Here is a 26,601-nt window from a genome sequence, read left to right on the forward strand (position 1 = left end):
AGCTACTCGGGAGGCTGAGGCAGGAGAATTGCTTGAACCCGGGAGGCAGAGGTTGCAGTGAGCCGAGATTGTGCCACTGCACTCCAGCCTGGGCGACAGAGTGAGACTCTGTCTCAAAAAAAAAAAAAAAAAAAAAAAAAAAAAAGGGTGCTGAGACCCACAGCGTACACATAGCTTTTCCTAAAAATTATCTCCTAATAACCTCCAACTCTCCTCTTGCCTTCTCCAAAACCGTTTGTTGTTGTACGAGAGTGAAAGTTTACAAGGGTCTTTACCACCACATTCTTTGCAAGTCTGGTAATGGTTACCCACCTCTTAATGGAAATTTATTATCTGTTGTCTTGGATTTTCCCTTGCAACTGATGCTCGAGTAGTTCCATATTGACATCTCATTTCATCTGCCATTTGCCTTCTTCCTGCTCTCTTTTTGAAGACATCTGCCCTGGGTAGTTTCCTGAAGTTATTGTAGCAATAAAAGTGATTACAGTACTACCTAATTTATTAAACCAAACAGTGGAACCTAGTAGAGAAGATGGAGGAAAGGTTCATAAAGAATGGAAAAGGGAAAGGAAGAGAGGGAAGCACTAAGTACCTTATTTCAGATTAGAATGGATAAAATATTTTATAATAGTAGTTATATTATTAACATTGATTATATTGTATACGTTGTTTTAATAGTGTTCTTGAAATATCTAATTATAGAATTAAGAATGAGGTGTCTGAATACCTTATTCATAGAATAAAGATAAACATGAAGAGAGAAAACAAGCATAAAAAGCAAGACGACATAGTACAAGCATAAATGGTTTCCATTTGGACTGATAGATAAAATCCAACAGTTGTTGCTTATAAAACACTGACTTAACACAGATAGTAGAAGGCAAAAATTACCTCCAAATTGGAAAGCCCTATTTATCAGACTTGAATAAAACAAAGAGTTGGCAGTATTTATGTAAGATAAAACAGAATTCAAGGGTAAAAAAGTTGATATTGCATATCATTTTTGTGTTAACTTAAAGCCCTCTGAAATTGACACCAAAAATAAAAGATGTCCCCAAATTGGCACAACTGTTATGAACTGGATTTACATGTATCTGAATTTAGCTTTCTGTACGTGATTATCTTTCTTTAAATTTTTTGGTGGGAGAGGCAAGGCTTGGAAGATCTGAGTAAAGCAGTGAATTCTTTTCCCATTAAAATGAAATATATAAAATCTTGCATATAACTAGGGAAATTTTGCTGGAGGAGGGCCAGCTAAGAGTCATTATTGGGGAGATGGCAAAGGTAAGGTTAAAGTTCTGCAAATAAAGATTCCTAGAAATTTAAACCAGGTTTAGAACTGGAAACCCCTACCAAACTCTCTTTGCAGTGGGAAAAGGTACTTTTTTTTTTTTTTGAGATGGAGTCTCACTCTGTCGCCCAGGTTGGAGTGCAGTGGCACAATCTCTGCTTACTGCAACCTCTGCCTCCGCCTCCTGAGTTCAAGCAATTCTGCCTCAACCTCTGATTATAGGTGCGTGCCACCACAGCCAGCTAATTTTTGTATTTTTAGTGGAGATGAGGTTTCACCGTGTTGGCCAGGCTGTTCTCGAATTCCTGACCTCTAGTGATCCACCCACCTTGGCCTCCCGAAGTGCAGGGATTACAGGCGTGAGCCACCATGCCCAGCCAAGGTGCTCTGTATATTCAATCAGACAAGGTTCTCGTTGGTTCAGTTTTTTGAGGGCCTGTTTAAAGGAGAAGCTGTAGACAGCAGGACACAATAAATTTAATTGTCCAATTATTTAGCAATAATTTCACTCTACGATTTTTGTTTTTTTGAATGATACTTTTTCTGGGGCAGGCCCTGTGCATGTATATTATTATTGGTTTCTTTTTGATTTTTATGTCATGGGAGTTTGGTGTACAGATTGTTTTGTCACCCAGGCAATAAACATAGTACCCAATAGCTACTGTGGTTTCAATCTGTACAGGGTTTTAAAAATCAACCTCAGCTTGTAATGAAGCACAATAGTCTCCTGATTTATTGACTAGATAATATCTGTTGACTTTACATTTTAAAAGAAAAGGATATAGCCAATTTGTTACACTAGTCTCATCCTCTCTTCCCTCTCTATTAACATATTATTTTGAAAATACTTAAATATACACAAAAGTTGAACATGACGGTGAACACCCATACACCCAAGACCTAGATTCTATAGTTAGCATTTTGCTAAATTTGTTTTATCACATTTCTGTCCATCTAGCAATCTCTGTTCATCCATCAAGCTATCTTATTTTTTATGTATTTTAAAGTGTAAATTGCAGACATTAATTTACTTCATCCCTAAATACTTCAGCATGCATATAATTAACTAGAGTTTAATATTTATTTAAACTTTTGAGGTAAAATTTACATACAGTGAATGCATAGATCTTACGTGTTAAATTTCATGAGACCTGTGTAAAATATTACCATTATCCCAGAAAATTCTCTAATACCCTTCCCAATCTCCAGAGGTAATCATATTCAGATTTTTTTTCACCACAGATGTGCTTTTCCTTTTCTAAAACTTAATATAAGTGGAATCATCCAATATGTACTCTTGTGTAAGTCTTCTTTCATTTAGCATAGTGTTTTAAAGATTCATTCATGTTATTGTATATATTAGTAGTATTCCCTTGTATGAATATGCCATAGTTGGTTTGGCTACTTTCATTAGGACACCTGGGCTATTTCCAGATTTAGGCTATTATGAATAAAGTTGCTATGAACAACCTTGTACAAATCTTTGTGTGGACATACCTTTTCATTTATTTTGAGTAAATACATAAAGCATCATAACACTTTAGTGTGTTAAAAGATATCCACAGAAGATACTACTTCACGCCTACTAGAATGACTAAAATTTAAAAGACTGGCGATAAAAAGCCATAAAAAGACTATGAGAAATGGGAAATATCTGGTAGAGAGTACAGGGAAAATGTCTGAGATGACTTAAATGTTCTATACTTGATTAGGTATTGGTTATATAGGTATATGCATTTATCACATTACCAAATAATGAAATACACATTTAAGATCAGTGTATTTTACTGCATTTAAGTTTTACCTCAACAAAAGTAAAAATAAACCCTAAAAGCAAGTGTGTTTTATTTTATGCCTGTTCAAAATAGCATCTATGTGGACAATAGCTTTGAAGACCAAGGGGGATTGTGGAGGAGGAGGGTGCAGCGTTGGGGGAATAAGCCAGATGAGACAACTCAAATTAAAATGTGACTATAAGGGCCAGGCATGGTGGCTCACGCCTGTAATCCCAGTACTTCAGGAGGCTGAGGTGGGCAGATCACTTGGGGTCAGGTGTTCGAGACCAGCCTGGCCAACATGGTGAAACCCTGTCTCTACTAAAAATACAAAAATTAGCCAGGCGTGGTGGCGCATGTCTGTAATCCCAGCTACTCGGAAGGCTGAGGCAGGAGAACCACTTGAACCCAGGAGGCGGAGGCTGCAGTGAGCCAAGATCGCACCACTGCACTCCAGCCTGGGCAACAGAGTGAGACTCCATCTCAAAAAAAAAAAGTGACTACAAGAATTAAAAAAAGAAAAAAGATAAACCCTGGAGGTTTAAATGAAGATTATAAATCAAAATGCCTCACTGTTAACTATTCGAGCTGTGTTTTTTCAGTTGTCAGAGACTACGCCTCTCCCCAGGTATACTATGAGGCTGAGTTAATGCCCCACATATATTCTTCCTCCAGAATCAGCAATGTAACATGCTAATGAGAGACCTCAGTAAATCATCTGGCCCATCCCCTTTATACAGCCTGCATACATCCCCTGTACATCCGCTATATACTACTTAGTTAAAAGCACTAAGTTCTAGGTATATCATGACCTCTCAAAATTATTTATAAAATATTTTAAAGATTAAAATGACAATGTTTTTAAGGTTTTATTGAGTGAAAAAATGTCTGTAGCTATAAGATTGTTCTGTCACTAGTAGATGGTTGTTTTTATATATTTGAAGATAACTCAGCCTGATATTTCATACATTTTTTCAAACTAGTATTTTGGAAGGTGTTTCCATATCATCATGCTTGCAGTTCTTTTAACAGTGTTCTTTTCAAATATTAAATTGCCGGGCACGGTGACTCACGCCTGTAATCCCAGCACTCTCGGAGGCCAAGGTGGGTGGATCACTTGAGGTCAGGAGTTTGAGACCAGCCTAGCCAACATGGCAAAACCCTGTCTCTACTAAAATTAGCCGGCCATGGTGGTGTGCGCTTGTAGGCCCAGCTACTTGGGAGGTTAAAGCAGGAGAATCGCTTGAACCTGGGAAGTAGAGGTTGCAGTGAGCCAATATCATGCCACTCCATTCCAGCCTGGGCAGCAGAGTGAGACTCCGTCTCAAAAAAAAAAAAAAATTGATAAGTTACATGTTTATTAAACCAAACAGACTCTTATTTTTAAAATTCTTTCCCCTTTCTCCTGTATGCATTTCCTTTTTCATACTGTGATTTTCCCTTCTGCCCCTATGGTAAATTTGTTGACTGATTTGCAGACTTCTCTTTATCCAAATCCATTTTTATAACAACATCACGTTTGGGTTTTTTTCCCCTTTTCTAATTTACCACACCTCATAAACTTTTTAATAGCTAAAATGTTTTTTTCTCTACATTTTTTGTCAGCTAGCCCAAAAAATTCTTCTCATTAGCATGCTCAGAGACAAGTTTGCTTGCCCTTCTTCCATTCTTTTCTTATGCATAGAGACTCCTTTATTCTATAACCTCATAATAATTTTTCTTAGTAATTTGTTATTGAACGTTATTCCACAACTCTCCTTTCTATTCCCCACCACAGCAGGGATTATGGATTCCCTCCATGTGTAAATGTGGGCATCGTCAGATCTGGAGTCAATCAGGACACTTTGGTCTTCCCTATTTTTTTTTTTCCTTTTCCACTATTGAATCCTGAAATAAATTCCTGAGGCTAGGTTTGGCATCTACTGTTTCAGCTGTAGTCTTGGATTTCCACCCACCACCTCCCTCTGCCCACCTCCCACACACACACACACCCCAAGTGACAATCCTTATACTTCACTCCTTACTTTCTCCCTTTCTCTCTTTCCCTTCACACACAACACACACAAAGAGCTGGCCAGGTCCATAGGACTAGACTTATCATGCATTCAAGGGATATTTATTATGCACCTACCATTTTGTAAGGTAGTAGTGCTTTAGGCAGTAGTGCTACAGGGATGAACAAGTCTTCCCCTCATGGAGATTACTCTAATGTCAAGAGACAAACATATACTGAATATCAGAGAAATGCTAAAAATAAAAATCCATCAGAATAAGGGAATAGAAAATAATAGGGAAAGAGGTGCTAGTTCAAGTTAGGTTGTAAAGGAAGTATCTCTGATGAGATGATATTTAAGCAGAGATTTGATTGGACTAAGGAAGTAGGCCATGAGCACTTTTGAGAGAAGAGGCTCTGCCTATGGAGAACCTTGGTATCCTTGCCTAGCCCTCTGGTTCTTAGAACTTCTCACCCCCAGCTACCATCTGGACTCCTACAATGAACAAAACCACTAAGCTACCACACGTACAAGTTTGAGCCATGTGGAATTTCCTTGCCTCTGTTTCCTAATTAGATTATCGTCATGTTGGTACCTATCTGTGTTTTAATCACCTCCTATTTATTCTGTTGGTAAAGGAGGGATTCCCACCCTGTGGTTATAGGGATGGCTGAACACACAACACCCAACACTGGACAGATGAGACAGACAACAGTTTATTAGTTACATATACTCACAGCTCAGGAGAGGAGGACACTGCACGCTACATGGGCCACATGGGAATTGTACTCTGAAACAGAATGCCCCACCAGGGGCAGTGGGAGGCAGGTTTTGTAGTATCAAGAGGGTAAGGTACCACCTGGTTCCTACAGGAGAATGTGATTGGCTTATTTGAATAATTCTACAGACTGGCAGGAAACTGAAGCCTGCTACTTGGGGATAAGTAGGAACTGTGCCTGTTCTGTTTGATAAGGAGGGTTTTTGGCTAGGGGTCTTTATCTATAGGAGATAAATAAGAGTAGGGAGGAGAACTTGCAGATAGGCTCTCCTAACAAGGCAACACTAATATCAAGCTTTAGGTCTTAAACCACAGTCTAAGGCTGATCCATTTTGCAGTGAACACTGTGAACTCAGTGACATTGGAAGAGTTATCAGAGAAGATTTGATCACTGATTTAAGGTAGGAGCATAGACATCTGAGAATAATAAATAATGAATTAATTGAAACAACAATATAATGTTTTAAATAGACATAGAAAATGGTAACCCAATTTTTCTAAAAGAAACTTAGCTCTATGAGAAGTGAGGAACTTTTTTTTTACTTTTTTATTTTTTGAGACAGGGTCTCACTCTGTCACCCAGGCTGGAATGCAGTCATGGCTCACTGCAGCTTTGACCTCCTGGGCTCAGGCAATCCTCCCACTGAAGCCTCCTGTGTATCTGGGACCACAGGCATGCACCACCACACCTGGCTAATTTTGTTGTTGTAGAGATGGGGTCTGCCTGTGTTGCCCGGGCTAGAAGTGAGGAACTTTTGTTTATTTAAAAACAAACTTAAGAGTATAACAAGAGTCAACACAAAGTTCAGGGGGTTATTCTAGTGAAATATATCATCTCTGCTACTTAGATTATTTAGAGGGTGAAGAGTAACTCTTACTATATCTTTTTAAGATCAGACAGAATTCTCCAAGACCAATTTGTTATTTTGACACAGAAAACAAAATTCTAGCTTTGTATTAACAAATATTTGACATTAGTAGATTCAGAAGCTTTCCCTTTTTAATCTTATGAAGAAATTCATTAAAACTGAGCTAATTTCAGCAATTTTAATATTTCAGTGTGTGTTTTTGGACTGTTATTTGCAGTTATTATAGTTCAAAGCAAATACATTTTCCTTTCCACAAACCTTCACAGCTTTCAGTATTCATCTAGGTTTTGTCCTTCATTATCCTCTTGCGCATTTTGAAAGAAACCCAGATACTTTATGAACAAAACTAATCTTTTCCCATTAATAAACAAAAATATATCCATCATCTTGCATATGCGGTTGACTTCTGTACCACTATTGTTTTTAATATCATCTCAATCTTTATGTTAATTATAACAACCAAAGCAACTAGTTTCTGTTTCACAGAATTAAGTAACTGAGAAATTATGTCATGTGAAATTGTTGTAGCAAACCAGTAAAGTTCATGAACATGCATAATACACGTATTACACATCCTTTCTATATCTTCCTAAAGTGCAAAAATAGCCACTACATAACATATAAATTAAAAGCAGATACACACACACACACACACTCAGTGACCAATGTTTTTATATTTCTATCTTAAAAGTTCAAATATGCAAAGATTATCCATTAATTAACATGACATAATGTTAGTGTAGGGTCTTGAAGTTAACTAGGAATATTAGAAATTATGTTTAATCTAACAAACTACAGAACATAATTACTGTTGAAATTTTGTAAAAGTGTGTCAGAATTTGAAGTTTATATTTTGTAATTCAAGTTTATATTTTTCTTAATCATTAAATGGAAGTAATACTAGCTTAACAGTGGACCTTATATAAGAAGTTCAAAAATGTTGTGTCTTTATGAGCAAACAACCCAAATCTTATTTTAAAAAATAAAACATTTGCTTATATTACACACTCCATGGCAATTAAATTCAGACAAGGACAAATAGGTGTTTTAAAACCAAAAATTCATCAAACCAGTCTAATTTGTTCAAGGATTCACTTGGATTATTTGAATTTTGATTCTTATATAAAAATGCAAAATGGCTCACGCCTGTAATCCCAGCACTTTGGGAGGCCGAGGCGGATGGATCACTTGAGGTCAGGAATTCAAGACCAGCCTGGCCAACATGGTGAAATCCTGTCTCTACTAAAAATACAAAAAATTAGCCAGGCATAGCGACACGTGCCTGTAATCCCAGCTGCACAGGTGGCTGAGGCAGGAGAATTGCCTGGACCCAGGAGCTGGAGGTTGCAGTGAGCTGAGATCGCACCACTGTACTCGAGCTTGGGCGACAGAGCAAGACTCTGTCTCCAAAAAACAAAAAAACAAAAAACGAAAAAAACCACCTTCTAAGCTAGTAGTTTTTGTGAGAAGGGGTTTTTAGGATACCACATTTAATATAGTGTAGTTCTCCTTTAATAAAAAATAGGAAATTTGACATTTTGTACTTTTTTTTTTTAGAGATTTAGGGAAACCACCTTGCACTGATGCATTTTTGCAATCTCAGTGCAAAAATCCTGCCGAGTTTGAGGAGATGCATGTTAATTACAAGAAATAAAAGCAACGCATCCGCAGGAACCACAGCAAGAGGATGAAATATCTTATAATACGCATCAAAATCACCTGGAAGCTCCTAAAAACACTGATTCTTCCCCAAAGTCTATAAGCGTTTGTTTTGGACTGAGAATAAGCATTTCTAATGAGTCCCAGTGACACTAATGGTGAAGGTCCAGGGATGAAACTCAGAATAGGTTTTCTATGGAAAATGAGGCTGCCTTCCCCCGGGCTCCAGTCCATCGGGCTGTAGATTTGCAGGCTGTAAGGGAAGACCCTAATTTCTAATCTGTATATCCCCTTAGTGTCTCTGCAGTGAGCAAAGCAAGCAAACAACAAAAATGCCGCCACATTTTAAGTATTCAAAATTCAGTTTTTAATTTCCTGAGGATTCTTATATTCATTTTATGTTAGATTTCTTAAGTCTTACCGATATCTGTAAACCAATTAAAAACAGCTTTTATTTTAAGAGATTTATATCTAATTTGTTAATACCCTTTCCAGAGGTAGGACAATGTTTCAAACTCAAAAAGGGGTAAAGGCTTTCTCAAGTACAGTCACACATTGAGGCTTACCTTCAGGTGTGCAACTTCATATACAAGTGAAAGAAAACACAGGACACACATAGCAATCTAGATCTCAAAGGGCTTTTCTTCTTCCCAGTTGAAGCAAAACATATTCCTCTACAAGCCAAAAGACTAGTGTATCAGATTCTTTGCCATGCTGCATCCAACAGAGATTAGGTCCCTATCATACCATTATAGGGAATAAACTTACTGTCTGTGCAGAAGCAGAATCAGAACCAAACATGGCTAAGAATCTGTCTCATCTGTCCAGTGTTGGGTGTTGTGTGTTCAGCCACAAATGTTTTAATGTGTGTTTTTTTGTTTTGTTTTGTTTTTTGAGACTAAGTCTCACTCCGTCACCCAGACTGGAGTGCAGTGGCGCGATCTCGGCTCACTGAAAGCTCTGCCTCCCGGGTTCACTCCATTCTCCTGCCTCAGCCTCCCGAGTAGCTGAAACTACAGGTGCCCGCCACCACACCCGGCTAATTTTTTGTATTTTTTAGTAGAGACGGGGTTTCACCATGTTAGCCAGGATGGTCTCGATCTCCTAACCTCGTGATCCACCCGCCTCGGCCTTCCAAAGTGCTGGGATTACAGGCATGAGCCACCGCGCCCGGCCAGCCATGAATGTTTTGTTGCATCAGAACAAAAGTAAAAATACAAAGTCAGGAAAACCAAAATAATAGAGAAACAGTCAATAAAAGTAAAGTTCTGTTGCCACTTGATAATCACTCTAGAAGCTAAGAAAAACTGTGCCTGGGAGGTGTACACTTTAAATGGCTTAGGAAGGTATAGATACTTGAACATCTTGGTGTATTTCCAAAGTTGTCAAAGTATAATTTTCAAAAAAAGTTAAAAACAAGACTCATAAAAATATAAAGTGAGTGCATGTCAAAACATTAAATTCATGAGGGAACCAGCGTAATGTTAAGGCTGGCTTCTGTTTTTTACAATATTTGTTCCAGGGGGTACAAACTCAAATACTCAAAGGGGCTAAGCAAGCCATTTAAATAAGGAAAGAAGACATTGACAGTGTTAGAGAGTGGTAGAGAGTGTGACAAACTTAAGAGCACATTCTTTGTCTAAAGTGGGCAACTGTGGTTGACCATCTTCAGCTGATTGTTACCATGTGGGAATGCAAGCTTAGTGTTGCTAGATTTTTTCATTTTCATATTTTTTTCACGGAAGTCATTAAGCTGGGTTTTAATCTGAATCTTCTAGTTTGTAGGTGTTTGTAACTAATTCAAATATTTAAAAACACTGTATGAGCCAAACAGAACATATCTTCAGGCCATAAATGGCTTGAGGGCCACCAGTCTGCAACCTCTGCAGTAGATATTAGTAGTTATATAACATCATAGCAGAGGAGGAGCTTAACCAAAGGTGGTTTTTGTTTAAAAGAAGTTTCAAAAGATTATTTTAAACCTTTCACTTTGTTTCTCACAAGAGTAAAATAAGTACATTATGTGATAATGTTTTATCAACTAGTAATTCAGTGCCTATCACATAACCATATACATTTACATTTAAGTTTTATTTTTGGCCATTTAAAGCATAATCATTTTCTGGAGATCTGTTTCACAGTAATGTGAATATACTTAATACTACTAAACTATACATTTAAAAATGGTTAAGTTGATACATTTTATGTCATGTGTTTTTTACTACAATTCATATTATATATTCAGATTCATTTTGAGGTTTTTTTTTTTTAGGGTGGTACTCAATGTAACATATACAAGGTTTTTACAGAAGTTTTATAGTAGGTAATGGGAAATCCTGGGAACAAGGAGACATTTTGAAAAACTTACAATAGCCTTGCCAAAAGATAAGAACTTGATTTAGAGAACTAAATTTAGTAATGGGAATGGTGCTCACTTTGAGAGACATTTCAGGGGTTAAATTGACAGGATTCAGGGAACGGCTGAATGTGGGGCTCGAGAAAATACTCAGAAGATCAATGACAATAATTAAAGTAGGAAGAAAAACAGATTCAGAGGAAATTAATTCAATTATAGACAAACCATGGAATTTCAGGACTTGAAGGAAATCTAGAGGTTACCTAATCCAACCATCTTATTTTACACATTTGAAACTCAAGGCCCCAAGAGATTGATACCTTCAGTATCACAATTTAAATCAAAAGTAGGCTTACTTTAATAACAAGTTTCTAGACTGAAAGTCCATCTTTTCTTAGTACACCAGAGCACCTTTGTTCTGTAACAGATGGTTCATTCAGTTCAAAGATGAATTTGGGATGGTACAATAATCCTCAGGCTGTTGCCATATGTTAGTTAAGAAGGCCTGCAGACTTCTTCAAAAGAATGGATACCAGAGCCTTTTTCTTATTCTTTAAACTGTAAGTGTGCCTTCTTTCCTATTTGTAGTCTTTTCTTGGGTTTAAATTACTTATGGGACCTGTAAAGGAGATGGTTTGTAGATGTTTGTAATTTCATCCTTAGAGTTCAAAGGAAAATTTGAGGCTAGAGGTAGAGATTTGGGAGTCCATAAAAATAATGGCAAAAGTTAAAATCATCTAAGTGAATGGGGTTGCTTGGAAAGAGAACATAATTTCAGAGTAGATGAGATCCTGGAAATGAAATCTAGAGAAACATCCAAAATCGCTAGATTAGAAAGAGAAAAACCAGAGAAACATATTGTTAAAAGTAGCTAGAAAATAAGAGAACCAGACAAGAGTACAGATGTTCCTCAACTTACAAGGGATTATGTCCTGATAAACCCGTCTTAAGTTGAAAATATTTTAAGTCAAAAATGCTTTTAATACACTTAAGCTACCAAACTTCATAGCTTAGCCTAGCCTGCCTTAAATGTGCTGAGAACACTTACATTAGCCTATAGCTGGGCAAAGTCGTCTAACACAAAGCCTGTTTTATAACAGTGTTGAGTATCTCACGTATTTATTGAATACTGTGCTGAAAGCAAGAAATAGAATGGTTGTAAGGGTATTTGAAGTATGGTTTCTACTAAATGTGTATGAATTTAGCAACATTATAAAGTTGAAAAATTTTAAGTCAAACTATTGTAAGTCAGAAACCATCTGTAGTACTGTGGAAACCAAGAGAAAAGAAGGTTGTCAAGAATGATAAGGGTTTGTTTTAGGCTGTTTTGTTTTGCTACGACGAAATACATGAAACAATACAGTTGACTCTTGAACAACACAGGATTGAAGTTTGTGGGTCCACTTCTACGTGAATTTTCTTACACCTCTGCCAATCCTGAGACAGCAAGACAACCCCTTCTTTTACTCCTCCTCCTCAGTCTACTCATTGTGAAGACTACAAAGATGAATACCTTTATGATGATCTACTCCCGCTTGATGAATAGTAAATACAGTTTCTTTTCCTTTTTTTTTTTTTTTGAGCTGGAGTCTATTGTTCTGTCACCCAGGCTGGAGTGCAGTGGCACGATCTCAGCTCACTGCAGCCTCCGCCTCCTGGATTCAAGCGATTCTCCTGCCTCAGCCTTCTGAGTAGCTTGGATTACAGGCATGAGTTTTTGTATTTTTAGTAGAGATGGAGTTTCACCATGTTGGCCAGGCTGGTGTTGAACTCCTGACCTCAGGTGATCCACCCACCTTGGCCTCCCAAAGTGCTGGGATTACAGGCGTGAGCCACCACACCTGGCCTGATTTTCTTAGTAACATTTATTCTCTAGCTTACTTTACTGTAATAATATATAATACATATATAAAATATTTGTTAATCTACTGTTTGTTATTGGTAAGGCTTTGTAGGCTATTAGTAATTAAGTTTTGGGGGAGTCAAAAGTTATATATGGATTTTCAATTGTGCAGGAGGTGAGTGCCCAAATCCCTGTTGTTCAAGGATGAATTGTGAAATTTATTTCTTCACAGTGCTGGAGGCTAAGTCCAAGAGGAAGGCACTGGCATCTTGTGAGGACATTCTTGGTGTATCGTTACATGGCCAAAGACAGAAGAGCAAGAGAGAACCAACTTTCTGTCTCTGTCCAGCCCCTTTATTTATAAGCACCGAAATTCATTCATGACAGAGAAGCCCTCAAGGCCTAATCACCTCTGAAAAGTCCCACCTCTTAATACTATTACATTAACAGCACCTGAATTTTGGAGGGGAGCCCTTCAAGCCATAGCAGAGCCATAGAGAAGGCAAGAGGATGTAGACTGGGAAGGGAAATGTTACTGGTGGCCTTTGAGAGAATTACTTTAGTATTTTGGTGATAAATTTAAATTGCCATGGATGAGCAGAAAAGGGGAGATAAAAAGAGGAAACCACCATGTTCATACAGTGTTCTTTTTTTCTTTTAATTTTATTTTCAACTTTTATTTTAGATTCAGGAAAACATGTGCAGGTTTGTTATTTGAGTGTATTGTGTGATGCTGAGGTATTAGGTATGAATGATCCCATTACCCAGGTATCCAACGGTTAGGTTTTCATCCCTTGTCCCCCTCCCTCCCATCCCCTTTTGGAGTCCACAGTGTCTACTGTTCTCATCTTTACGTTCATGCATACTCATTACTTAGCTCCCACTTACAAGTAAGAACATGCAGTATTTTGTTTTTCATTCCTGCATTAATTTGCTTAAGATAGTGGCCTCCAGCTGCATCCATGTTGCTGCAGAGGACATGATTTTGTTCTTTTGTATGACTGTGTAGTATTCCTTGGTGTATATGTACCACATTTTATTTATTCCACCACTGATGGGCACCTAGGTTGATTCCACATCTTTGCTATTATGAATAGTGCTACAGTGAACATGAGGGAGCAGGTGTCTTTTTGGTAGAACAATTTGTTTTCTTTTGGATATATACACAGTAATGGGATTGCTGGGTCAAATGGTAGTTCTATTCATAACTTCTTTGAGAAATCTCCAAACTGCTTTCCACAGTGGCTGAACTAATTTACAGTCCCACTAACAGTGTGTAAACATTGTTTTCTCCACAACCTCACGAAACATCCATTGTTTTTTAATTTTTTAATAGTAGCCATTATGGGGTGGGGGGAGGGGGGGAGGGATAGCATTAGGAGATAGACCTAATGTAAATCACAAGTTAATGGGCGCAGCACACCAACATGGCACATGTATACATATGTAACAAACCTGCACGTTGTGCACATGTACCCTAGAACTTAAAGTATAATAAAAAGAAAATAGTAGCCATTATGACTGATGTGAGGTAGTATCTCATTGTGGTTTTGATTTGCATTTCTCTGATGATTAATGACAAGTTTTTTCGTGTTTCTTGGCTTGTATGTCTTCTTTTGAGAAGTGTTTCTTCATATATTTTGCCCATTTTTTAATGAGATTATTTGTGGGTTTTTTTGCTTGTTGAATTGTTTAAATTCCTTATAGATTCTGGATATTACACCTTTGTTGGATGCATAGTTTGCAGATATATTCTCCCATTCTGTAGGTTGTCAGTTTGCTCTGTTGATAGTTTCTTTTGCTGTGCAGAAGCTCTTTAGTTTATTAGGTCCACTGGTCAGTTTTTGTTTGTGCTGCAATTGCTTTTAAGGACTTAGTCATAAATTCTTTCCCAAGGCCTGTGTCCAAAATGGTGTTTCTTAGGTTTCTTTCTAGGATTCTTGTAGTTTGAGGTCTTACATTTAGAACTTTAGTTCATCTTGAGTTAGGTTTTCTTATGTGGTGAAAGTTACAGGTCCAGTTTCATTCTTCTGCATTTGGCTAGCCAGCTATCCCAGCACCATGTATCGAATAGGGAGTTCTTTCTCCATTGCTTATTTTTGTCCACTTTGTCAAAGATCAGATGGCTGTAGGTATATGGCTTTATTTCTGGGTTCTCTTTTCTATTCTATTGGTCATGTGTCTGTTTTTGTACCAGTACCATGCTGTTTTGGTTAATGTGGCCTTACAGTATGGTTTGAAGTCAGGTAATGTGATGCCTGCGGCTTTGTTCTTTTTGCTTAGGATTGCTTTGGCTATTCAGGTTCTTTTTTGGTTCCATATGAATTTTAGAGTAGTTTTTTCTAGTTCTGTGAAAAAATGATCTTGGTAGTTTGATAGGAACAGCACTGAATCTTTAGTGCTTTGGGTAGTCTGGCCATTTGAACAATATTGATTATTCCAGTACAGGAACATGGAATGTTTTCCCATTTGTTTGTGTCATTGGTGATTTCTTTTAGCAGTGTTTGTAGTTCTCCTTGTAGAGATCTTTCACCTCCTTGGTTAGATGTATTCCTAGGTGTTTTATTTTTTGTGCAGCTATTGTAAACAGGATTGCATTCTTGATTTGGCTCTCAGCTTGGATGTTATTGGTATATAGAAGTGCTACTGATTTTTGTACATTATTTTGTATCCAGAAACTTTACTGAAGTCATTTGTCAGTTACCAGGAGCCTTTTGACAAAGTCTTTAGGAATTTTTGTTTGTTTGTTTTGAGATGGACTCTTGCTCTGTCGCCCAGGCTGGAGTACAGTGGTGCGATCTCTGTTCACTGCAACCTTGCCTCCTGGGTTCAAGTGATTCTCGTGTCTCAGCCTCCCAAGTAGCTGGAATTACAGGCACGTGCCACCACTCCCAGCTAATTTTGGTATTTTTAGTAGAGATGGAGTTTCAGCATGTTGGCCAGACTGGTCTCGAACTCCCGACCTCAAGTTACCCGCCCGCCTTGGCCTCCCAAAGTGCTGGGAGTACAGGCATAAGCCACCGTGCCTGGCCTAGGGTTTTTAAGATACAGACTCTATCATCAGCGAAGAGAGATAATTTTGACTTCTTTTCTTATTTGCCTTATTTCTTGAAATTCTTTCTCTTGCCTGATTGTTCTGGCTGGCATTCCAGTACTATGTTGAATAGGAGTGGTGAAGGTAGATATCCTTGTCTTGTTTCAATTCTCGAGGGGCATGCTTCCAGTTTTTGCCTGTTTGTTATGATATTGGCTGTGGGTTTATCATATATTGGTCTTATTTTGAGGTATGTTCCTTCAATACCTAGTTTCTTGAGGGTTTTGATCATGAAGGGATTTTATCAAAAGCTCTTTCTGAGTCTTTTGAGTTGATCATGTGACTTTTGTTTTTAATTCTGTTTATGTGGTGAATCACATTTATTGATTTTTATGTTGAGCCAACCTTGCATCCCAGAAATGAAACCTGCTTGATCGTGGTGAATTAACTTTTTGATGTGCTGTTGAATTCAGTTTGCTAGTATTTTGTTGAGGATTTTTGCATCTGCTTTCATCAGGGATATTGGCCTGTAGTTTTTTCCTTTTGTTGTGTCTTTGCCAGGTTTTGGTATTAGGATGATGCTGGCTTGTACAATGAGTGGAGGAGGCATCCCTCCTCAATTTCTGTGATAGTTTCAATAGAATTGGTACAGTTCTTCTTTGTACATCTGGTGGAATTTGGCTGTGAATCCATCTAGTCTGAGACTTTTTTGGGGTAGGTTTTTTATTACTGATTCAACTTAAGGATTCAATATTGGTCTGTTCAGTGTTTCAATTTCTTCCTGATTGAATCTTTCCAGGAATGTACCTGTTTCTTCTAGATTTTCTTGTTTGTGTGCATAGAGCTGTTCATAATAGCCTGAGGATCTTTTGCATTTCTATGGAATTGGTTATAATGTCACCTTAGTCACTTCCGATTGTGCTTATTTGGATCTTCTCTTTTCTTTGTTAATTTTATTAACGATCTGTGGATCTTTATCCTTTCAAAGAACCATCTTTTGGTTTCATTGATCCTTGCATGGATTTTTGGGTCCAATTTCGTTCAATTCCACTCTGATTTTGTTATTTCTTTTCTTCTTTTAGCTTTGGGGTTAGTTTGTTCTTGTTTTTCTAGTTCCTCCGGGGAAGGTGTTAGATCATTATTTTGAGATCTTTCTAGTATTTTGAGGTTGGTGTTTAGCACTGTGAACTTTCCTCTTAACACTGCTTTTGCTGCATCCCTGAGATTTTGGTATGTTACATCTCTGTTTTTATTTATTTCAAAGAATTATTTTATTTCTGCCTTGATTTCATTGTTTACCTAAAAGTCATTCAGGAGCAAGTTGTTTAATTTCCATGTAATTTGTGGTTTTGAGAGATCTTCTTGGTATTGATTTCTGTTTTTATTCCACTGTGGCCTGAGAGTGTGGTTGGTATGATTTTTTATCTTTTATTTTTTAGTTTATTGAGACTTGCTTTATGGCCAAGCATGTGGTCTATCTTGGAGTATGTTCTGTGTACAGATGAGAAGGATGAATATTCTGTGGTTGTCTATTAGGTCCAAGTGTTGAGTTTAAATCCAGAATTTCTTTGTTAGTTTTCTACCTTGATGATCTGTCTAATGCTGTCATGCTGTCAGTGGGGTGTTGAAGTTTCCCACTATTATTGTGTGGCTGTCTTTTCATTGGTCTGGAAGTACTTATTTTATGAATCTGGGTGCTCCAATGTTGGGCGTGTACATATTTCGAATGGTTAAACCTTCTTGTTGAATTGAATTCTTCATGATGTACTGCTCTTCTTTGTACTTTTTTTTTTTTTTTTTTTTCTTGAGATGGAGTCTCACTTTGCCACCCAGGCCTGGAGGTGTAGTGGTGCAGTCTTGGCCCACTGCAACCTCCGCCTCCTGGGCTCAAGCAATTCTCCTGCCTCAGCCTTCCAGGTAGCTGGGATTACAGGCATCCGCCACCATGCCCAGCTAACTTTTTTGTCTTTTTAGTAGAGACAGGGTTTCACCATGTTGGCCAGGCTGGCCTCGATCTCCTGACCTCGGGTGATCCCCCTGCCTCGGCTTCCCAAAGTGTTGAGATTACAGGGGTGAGCCACCGCGCTCAGCCTTCTTTGTCCTTTTTTTTACTGTTGTTGATGTAAAGTCTGTTTTATCTAAGTACAGCAACTCCTGCTCTTTTATATTTTCCATTCACATGGTAGATCTTTTTCCAAACCTTTAGTTCGAGCTTACGGATGTCATTACATCTAAGATGGGTCTCTGGAAGACAGGTGACAGATAAGTCTTGTTTTCTTATCCAACTTGCCACTCTATGCCTTTTAAGTGGGGCATTTAGACCATTTACATTCAATGTACTATTGATATGCAAGGTTTTGATTCTGTCATGAAGTTGCTGGTTGCTGATATGGTTTGATTTGTGTCCCTGTGCATATCTCATGTCAAATTATAATCCCAGTGTTGGAGGAGGAGCGTGGTGGGAGGTGATTGGATCATGGGGTTAGATTTCCTCTTTGCTGTTCTTGTGATAGTGAGTGAGGTTTCATGAGATCTTCTTTAAAAGTGTGTAGCACCTTCCCCCTTTTCTCTCTTCCTCCTGCTCTGGACATGTAAGATGTGCCTCGTTCCTCTTCATCTTCCACCATGATTGTAAGTTTCCTGAGGCATTGTAAGTTTCCTGAGGTCCCCTGAAGCCATGCTTGCTGTACAGCCTGCAGAACCATGAGCCAGTTAAACCTCTCTTCTTTATAAATTACACTGTCTCGGGTTCTTCTTTATAGCAATGTAGGAACAGACTAATACAGTTGTTTTGTACTTTCTATTGTGTGGTTACTTTATAGGGTCTGCAGGCTATGTACCCAAGTGTGTTTTTTTGGTAACAGATATTATTCTTTTGTTTCCATATTTAGAACTTCCTTAAGGATCTGTTCTAAGGCTGGTCTAGTAGTAACAAATTCCTTTAGCACTTGCTTGTCTGGAAAATATTTTATTTCTCCTTTATTTCTGCTCATGAAATTTAGTTTGGCAGGATATGAAATTTTTGTTTGGAATTTATTTTCTTTTTAGAATGCTGGAAATAGGCCACCAGTCTCTCCTGGCTTATAAGGTTTCTGCTGAGACATCTGCTGTTAGCCTGCTGGGGTTCCCTTTTTACGTAATCTGCCCTTTTTCTCTAGCTGCCTTCAATTTTTTTTTCTTTAGAGTTGATGTTGGACAGTCTAGTGACTATATGCCTTGGTGACTATATGCCTTGGTTCATTTTGTATAGTGTTTTACCAGTATTCTCTAGATTTCTTGCATCTGGATGTCTACTTCTTTACCAAGATTTGGGAAATTTTCTTGAATTATTTCCTCAAATATATTTTCCTGGTTGTTTCCTTTTTCTTATTCTCTCTTAGGAATGTCAGTAATTCTTTGTTTTGGTCATTTTATATAATTCCGTATTTCTCAAAGACTGTTCATTTTTTATAATTCTTTTTCCTTTATTTTTGTCTGCCTGGACTAGTTCAGAAGACCAGTCTTCAAGCTCTGGAATTCTTCCGTCTGCTTGGTCAGTCTATTTCTTTTTTTTTTTTTTTGAGATGGATTCTTGCTCTGTCATCCAGGCTGGAGTGCAGTGGCACAATCTCGGCTCACTGCAAGCTCTGCCTCCTGGGTTCACGCCATTCTCCTGCCTCAGCCTCCTGAGTAGCTGGGACTACAGGTGCCCACCACCACGCCTGGCTACTTTTTTGCATTTTTAGTAAAAGAAGTGATTTTTAAAATGTGTCTGCACACAGCCATGTCATGTGGCTTTACAGGGCAGACAGGAACAATGGGGGAAAGTCAGAGAAGTCAGTTGATAAGAGGTAGGTAGTCAGGGTTTTGTAAGCCACATGGGGGGAGCTCCTCTTTCTCTAGGGGCTCTGATAGCTAATAATAACAGTTAACAACTACCTGACATTTATTAAGCAACTGGTATGTGCTAGAGATTCTAAACTACCATTCATTTGCTCACAGCAACCCTGTATGATGAGTGTCAGTAGTTATATGTGAAGAGATAAAGAAACTGCAGTTGAGTGACTGGCCCAAGTTCACACAGCCAATAAGTGACAGAGTTGTACCCAGGACTTGTACATAGATCTTGCTTCGAGAGAGTGACATACAGAGGTGGATTTATAATGAAGCTAATGAAACTTAAATTTCAGGGTTCCCCACTTGCTAGATGCCTGCGAATGCTGGGAGTTGGAGGTAGAGAGGGGAAGCTGGGGTATAACCAGAAAGCATTTCTATGTAAGCATTTCTGGGAACTTGCCTGATGGCGTCTCAGAAGAAAAGTTCTGGCAGTTTTCTTGTGGTTTATTTTCTTCTTGTAAATACTCACTTTTGTAATTGAACATTATACGTCTGAAAGATGAGAAGTTCAACCATCAGAGAAGTCTACATGAAATAAAATAGCATGCTTATAAACAGCTCCATGCAGTTTCACACTGCCAAATCATGGCATGAGGAGAGAAAAGTGACAGGAGTTTAGACTGGTCAAAACCTTTCTTGCAACATTCTAAGGAGTAATGTATATGTAATTATATAGTATTTTAAGGAATTTTGACTTTATCCTATCAGAAATTCTCAACTTCAGCTATAAATAAGAATTGGTAGATCTGAGGAAGGAAGGGCTGAAATATCTTTTTTTTTTAAAGCTCCATAAGTGAGTCAGATTTACAGCTAGGAATGCTGTAAGCAATGAGAAGCTATAGAAAGATTTGAAGTAAGGAAGTGACATAATCAGATGTGCATTTTCAAAGGGAATTCTACTTTAAATGGGTGGGAAGAGAGACTTGTAGTAGTCCAGGAAAGAGATGATGTCTTTTAATGACTGCATAATAGTTCATCAAGTTAAGTTTTTATAATTCTGTTATGCATTATTTATGTTTCTAGGGATGTATATGTATTCACTGTTACTCAAAAGAAGTACATCTTTTTGTATTCTTTTTTTTTTTGGTTACTCTAATTTTTCACTAGGACAGATTCCCCAGAGTAATTCTCTTGAGTCAAAGGAAATGAGTAGTTTTGGCTCCTGCTTATAAATTATTATAATGGTTGTAATCCATTCCTAGAGTTGACTTCCATGTGGTGGGCCAAATAGGAACTTTAGAATCATTTTGTAAAGTTCTAAAGAACTATTTGAGTTTTGATTGATTTTATTTTGCAATTAGCAGTAAATTATCAGAACAATGCTCACATTGTATTTATGATAACCATTCACTCAGTAACTGAATTTATCTTTCATAGATTGATGAACTCCCAGAGGGAGCTGTGAAGCCTCCAGCAAACAAGTATCCTATCTTCTTTTTTGGCACCCATGAAACGTAAGTTAGCAAAAATAGTTTCAACAGCTCTAACTTGACTCTGCTATGCTACATTGTTATGGATGATGTCTGACATCTTACATCTTGTTAAAATCATTATAATCAGTTATATAAAATTGCCAAAGTTAATAATGTATTTTTGTTAATGTAAATAGTTTTCATGATAGAAGTCTTTATGACTAAAAGCGTATCTTTGCTTTTGAATGTCATTTGTGTTTCTGCTTAAATGTTGGTCATCACCTAGAAGTCTCCTCTAGGATACTTCTAAGTCCTAGAGTGGTTTCTATACCACTCCCAGTAATTTCTTCTATTGCTCTTATATATTTCCCTTCCAGAGAAGTTTTTTCCATTCATATTTCACAGAACAAAGTTATGTTCTCTCTGGCTCTTTCACCTTGTTGGGCCCTCAAGGAAATATACCACCTTTTTTAGGTTTTCTAACTGTATTTGTTGGTGTACAGACTACACTGATGTAATAAAGGAACCTAAAAATACAATGTCTCAAATAATATAGAAGTTTATTTCTTTCTTTTGAAATAATTCAGAGGTAGGCAGGTAGATTGGGGTGGGTAGACAACTTTGCTCTAGGGACCCGAGCTGCTTCTGTTTTCTTGTCCTGTCATTAACTGCTAAAACAAAAAAACTGGCTCAGCAGCACATGTGCATCTTGCAGGCAGTGGGAAGGAGGAAAGAGAAGAGGTGAAGAACAAGTAGTTCCTTGTAAGGAAATGACAGGAAGTTACATACAGTAGATCTTCACTTAAGTTGATAGGTTCCTGGAAACTGCGACTTTAAAGGAAACATCAGACAGCAGGCTGTCAACTAACTTCTTTTTGTTCAGTGTTGTCACAGTTTTCAAAAACCTATCGACATTAAGTGTGGACTTACTGTATATCATTTACACTTGCATTCATTCCAGTGACAAGAACTTGGTAATGTGGCCACATCTAGCTACAAGGGAAGCTGAGAAACAGTCTCTAGCTGGGCAACTCTGTATCCTGCTTTAAAAATTGGAAGGAATATCCAGTATAGGAAAAAAGAAGAGCATGAGTACTGTGGAATAGTTGGCAATCTTTGACACACTGGGAACGGATATGGTTATTTACAACAAAAAACAAATGGAACAAATTGGAAATGTGGAGAAAAGCTAAAAACTGTCACAAAATTTTAAAGTCTTCAAATTCAGCGTCATCACTTATGTTCATTTGAATGTTAGTAGAGCCTAGCATGAACTTTCTTAGCTTGTTGTCTCTGCCACTCAACATCTTCCTCATTCTTGTCTTGAAAGAGAGTTAGGAGAAGCCTCTCAAGACAGACTTTTTTTCATGTGAGAAATAATTGTAACTTCTCTCAGGAAGTTTTATTTACTTTTGTATTATTTTTATGTAATAGACATTATGGACTATGCAACTGATCATGTTTTCCTGCTTAAGAGAGGTTGCTAGAAAGCTTAGAAATAAGTTTTGCCTATAATAAATGCATAGGGCTTTATGATGCATATTTTTGCATTTTCCTTATTCCTGCCCCCATTTTGTTTTTGTACCATTGGTTTGATTTTTTTAGAACCCATCTCCAAGTGATCTGGTTGTACAGTAGTCTATATGTGATTTTTTGCTATATATCTGGATGATCTGGTTTGATCATCCAGAGGCAGATTTAAAAATACCTGGGGGAGAATTAACTTCAAAAAACCTGTCATAACATTGATTCTAGTGAACTTTTGCTAAGTATTGGGTGTCCCTGAACCTGAGATTATACTTGCCCTGGCAAGTATGAATGTTCACCCTCTCTGAAGGCAGAAATTATGTCAGTGTTTCTTACTCTACTTACACAGTGCTTAACACAGTGCCTGGCCCATGGTAGGTTTTTAAAAAATAGCTATCAATTAAATTAAAATTAGTTAAATGATGCGGGGGAGGCATGTGAAAAGTGAGGTGAGCTTAACAAGAAGGCTACGTTTGGTTCAGCTAAAGGAGTACCCTAGGCACGACCAGAATTTTCCTCAGAACATGACTTTGAATCTGTTCTAATTCTGAGGTAGGTGACTGGAGCCTCAAGTTCTTCTGCTTCTAACATAAACCCAGTAGTTTTAGTCTAGACAATTTTCAAGGAACCCTTAGCATGGAAAAATATATCATCCTCAGTGTATTTAGCTTTGAAAAAATGTATTTTCTTTTCTGCGCTTAAAAAATTTTAAAACATACAGCAATTAACCAATTGAGAGGGGATTTGATTTATACAATTATCTATAATCCAGAAAAAAACAGAGTTGTTTATCAAAAAATTACAACTTGTTTTAGAATAGTTCATTCAGGCTCCCTCTTGCCGGCAGTAGCTAACATGGCCAGTTGTCAGTTAAAGTCATTCCTGTGGAATGCTAGTAAAAATGTATCATTTATTCATAAAAGAATGCTTCCTGTAGCAGGAAGATGTCCATCTCATACATCCCAAAGTGGGACAAGATAAAAATAAAGAGGGCAAAAATTGTTAACTCTTTCATCAAAAAATAATGACCATTAGCCCTGACTCTTGTGGCATTATCACAGTATAGGCAGCTAAGTGCAGTGGTTCATGCCTGTAATACCAACACTTTGGGAGGCCAAGGCTGGAGGATCACTTTAGCTCAGGAGTTCGAGAGTAGCCTCGGCAATATAGTGAGATCCTGTCTCTACAAAAAATAACATTAGCCAGGCATGGTGGCTGTAGTCCTAGCTACTCAGGAGGCTGACGTGGGAGGATCACTTGAGCTTGGAAGCCAAAGCTACAGTGAGAGACCCTTTCTCCCTTGCCCAAAAAAATAAGTATAAGCAAGCTCTGATTAGCATCAAGTAGCTGATGTGAATACCAGGCAGCTTAGCCCACAGTTATTTCTTAAGCATAGAGTCAAAGACTGGGGAAGGTCAAAAGCTAGAGTCTAATAATTCACGACAAATTCCTCTAAAAGTGAAGTTGCCATACACAAAGTCCATTTATTGTGTTCAGTTTATCAAGCAAGACTTTGACTTTTTTTTATTAAGATGTCCAGTAATGTAATAAATTATTTCTGGGTTCAATGAGGTGGAATCATGCTGACTGAGCAATTAAAGTGAACCATAAGGAAAAGTTTGGTGCTTCTTAAACCGCTCTGGGGTCAGAAAGCTTACCAGGAGTTTTAATAAGCTTGAAGTTTTTGATCAACTGGACAATGCAAGGGATCAACACTGAGACCCAGGCAGAAAATGGAGTTTACAGAGATCAGTAGTAAACTGTTAACCTGTCGTCTGAAAGCTTTCAGTATCTTCTCTTTACTGATAATTTCCAAATTTACATCTCCAGCTTACACCTTTCCCCTCTACTCCAGAGTCCTCTCTCCAACTGCCTGACATCTCCACTTGGATGTCTAAACTGGATTTTAAATGTAGCATTCAAAACTGAGTTTTTTGCCCCCAAATATTGTTCCCCCAAAAAATATTTCCATTTCGGTAAATACCAACTCCTTCTTATTTCTCAGTCTAAAACCTTGGAGATGGCCAGGTGCGGTGGCTCATGGCTGTAATCCCAGCACTTTGGGAGGCTGAGGTGGGCGGATCACAAGGTCAGGAGATCAAAACCATCCTGGCCAACATGGTGAAACCCCGTCTCTACTAAAAATACAAAAATTAACTGGGTGTGGTGGCACGTGCCTGTAATCCCAGGTCCTTGGGAGGCTGAGGCAGAAGAATCGCTTGAACCAGGGAGTCGGAAGTTGCAGTGAGCCGAGATCGTGCCACTGCACTCCAGCCTGGCGACAAAGTGAAACTCAGTCTCAAAAAAAAAAACCTTAGAGATATCCTCAACTCCTCCACCCTTTCTCACATATGCCATATCCAGCCCATCAACAAATCTTGATGCTCTTTCTTGAGAATGAATTCAGGATCTGACCACTTCTTACCAACAGTACTGCTTACACCCTGGTTCAAGTCACCATCATTACTTCAGAAGCCTTCTAATTAGTCTCCCTGCTTCTACTGTAGCAACTAAGTCTTCAGTCTGTTTTCAGTACAGCAGCCAAAGTTATCCTATTAAAACATAAATTGCCACTTCTCTTCTCAGTACCTTTAATGGCTTCCCATCTCACTCAAAGCCTTTATAGTGGCCTTCAAGGCCCTAAATAATCTGTGCCCCTACTCTGTTAACCTGTCTCACACCGGTCGTCCTTCACTCATTTCACTCTAGCCACACTGACCTCCTGTTTCTCAAACTTATGAGGCACTCTTCCTCTCCTACCTGAGGGACCTTGTACTTGCTCTGTTTTCAACTTGTTCTTTTCTTCTCCAGGTAACTGCATGAGTTGTTCCTTCACTTTCTTTGTTCTTTACTTAGCTATTCTCTTTGCCTTCCTTGATCTGTATATCTATAATTATAAAATCCATCTCCTATTCTTCCCATCTTTCTCTGCTTTATTTTTTTTTAGCACACATACTATATATTTTATTTATCTTTTTATTGTCCAAACCCCTACCCCTGCCACTAGAACATGTGCTCCAAGAAAACAGAGATGTTTGTCTGTTTGTTTTCTGTAGCTCCTCTGGAATAGTGCCTGGCACATTGTATTAACAAATGTTCAATCAATGTTTGTTGAATGAAGGAATATGTGAATCTCAGTTTGAAAAGTAAGCTCTAGGGGTGTCAGCCAGAACTGTGGCCTAATGCTAAAGACTCTGATTTGAATGCTCAGATCTATTAGCCAGGCTCGGAATTTGTTCTAACTTCTTTTTTTTTTCTTGGTTGTGATTAATTTAGGATGTGGTTTAAATTGGATAAGAGTCTATCTGCTTTGTCACTTCTAATTTTTTTCTTACTTAGTGCCTCATTAAACACTAAAATGATTTTTTAATTTATAGAAATAATAGGCCGGGCACGGTGGCTCAGGCTGTAATCCCAACACTTTGGGAGGCCGAGGAGGGCAGATCACCTGAAGTCAGGAGTTCGAGACCAGCCTGACCAATGTGGTGAAACCCCGTCTCTACTAAAAATACAAAATTAGTCAGATGTGGTGGAGCATGCCTGTAATCCCATACTTGGAAGGCTGAGGCAGGAGAATACCTTGAACCCGGGAGATGGAGGTTCCAGTGAGCCGAGATCATACCATTGCACTCGAGCCTGGGCAACAAGAGCAAAACTCCATCTCAAAAAAAAAAGAAAGAAATAAGAGTGAATAAATATACTAATGTGGTACCGTAATGCCCCCTTTATCTGTAGGGGATACATTCCAAGACCTCCAGTGGATGCCTAAAACCGTGGATAGTATGAAGCCTATATATACTATGATTTTTCCATCTGATAACAGAGACAGCTATTAAGTAACTTGTGGGCAGGTAGTGCAAATATGATGGATATGCTGGACAAAGGGATGATTCATGTCCCAGGCAGGATGGAGTGGGCATGAGATTTTATCGCCTACTCAGAGGGGTGTAATATTTAAAACTTATGAATTGTTTATTTTCCATTGGACCACAGTTGACCATGGGTAACTAAAACCACAGAAGGCAAAACCACAGTTAAGTGGGGAAGTACTATATAGAGAGTTAAAATCTTTTTTTTATTCTAGCATTTATATTTTTACTGTGAATTTCACAAAACCCTTACCTATGGTAAGATTAACATAGATAAATCTTAGTTTAAGGTGATGATTTAAGTGGCCAAAGTAGACA

The 26,601-nt window shown here is 38.1% G+C and overlaps 1 protein-coding gene across 2 annotated transcripts in view; it reads left to right on the forward strand.

Moving 5' to 3' along the window:
• Nucleotides 1-26,601, forward strand: part of HDGFL3 (HDGF like 3) — a 92,411-nt gene that overhangs the window by 22,336 nt on the left and 43,474 nt on the right. For both annotated transcript variants that reach the window (XM_054451746.2, XM_054451748.2), the window contains exon 2: nt 20,853-20,929. In XM_054451746.2, the coding sequence (XP_054307721.1) occupies nt 20,853-20,929 (77 nt within the window). The remainder of the gene's footprint in view (nt 1-20,852; nt 20,930-26,601) is intronic.

Source organism: Pongo pygmaeus, chromosome 16 (genome assembly GCF_028885625.2).
Source record: "Pongo pygmaeus isolate AG05252 chromosome 16, NHGRI_mPonPyg2-v2.0_pri, whole genome shotgun sequence".
Classification (NCBI taxonomy): Eukaryota; Metazoa; Chordata; class Mammalia; order Primates; family Hominidae; genus Pongo; species Pongo pygmaeus.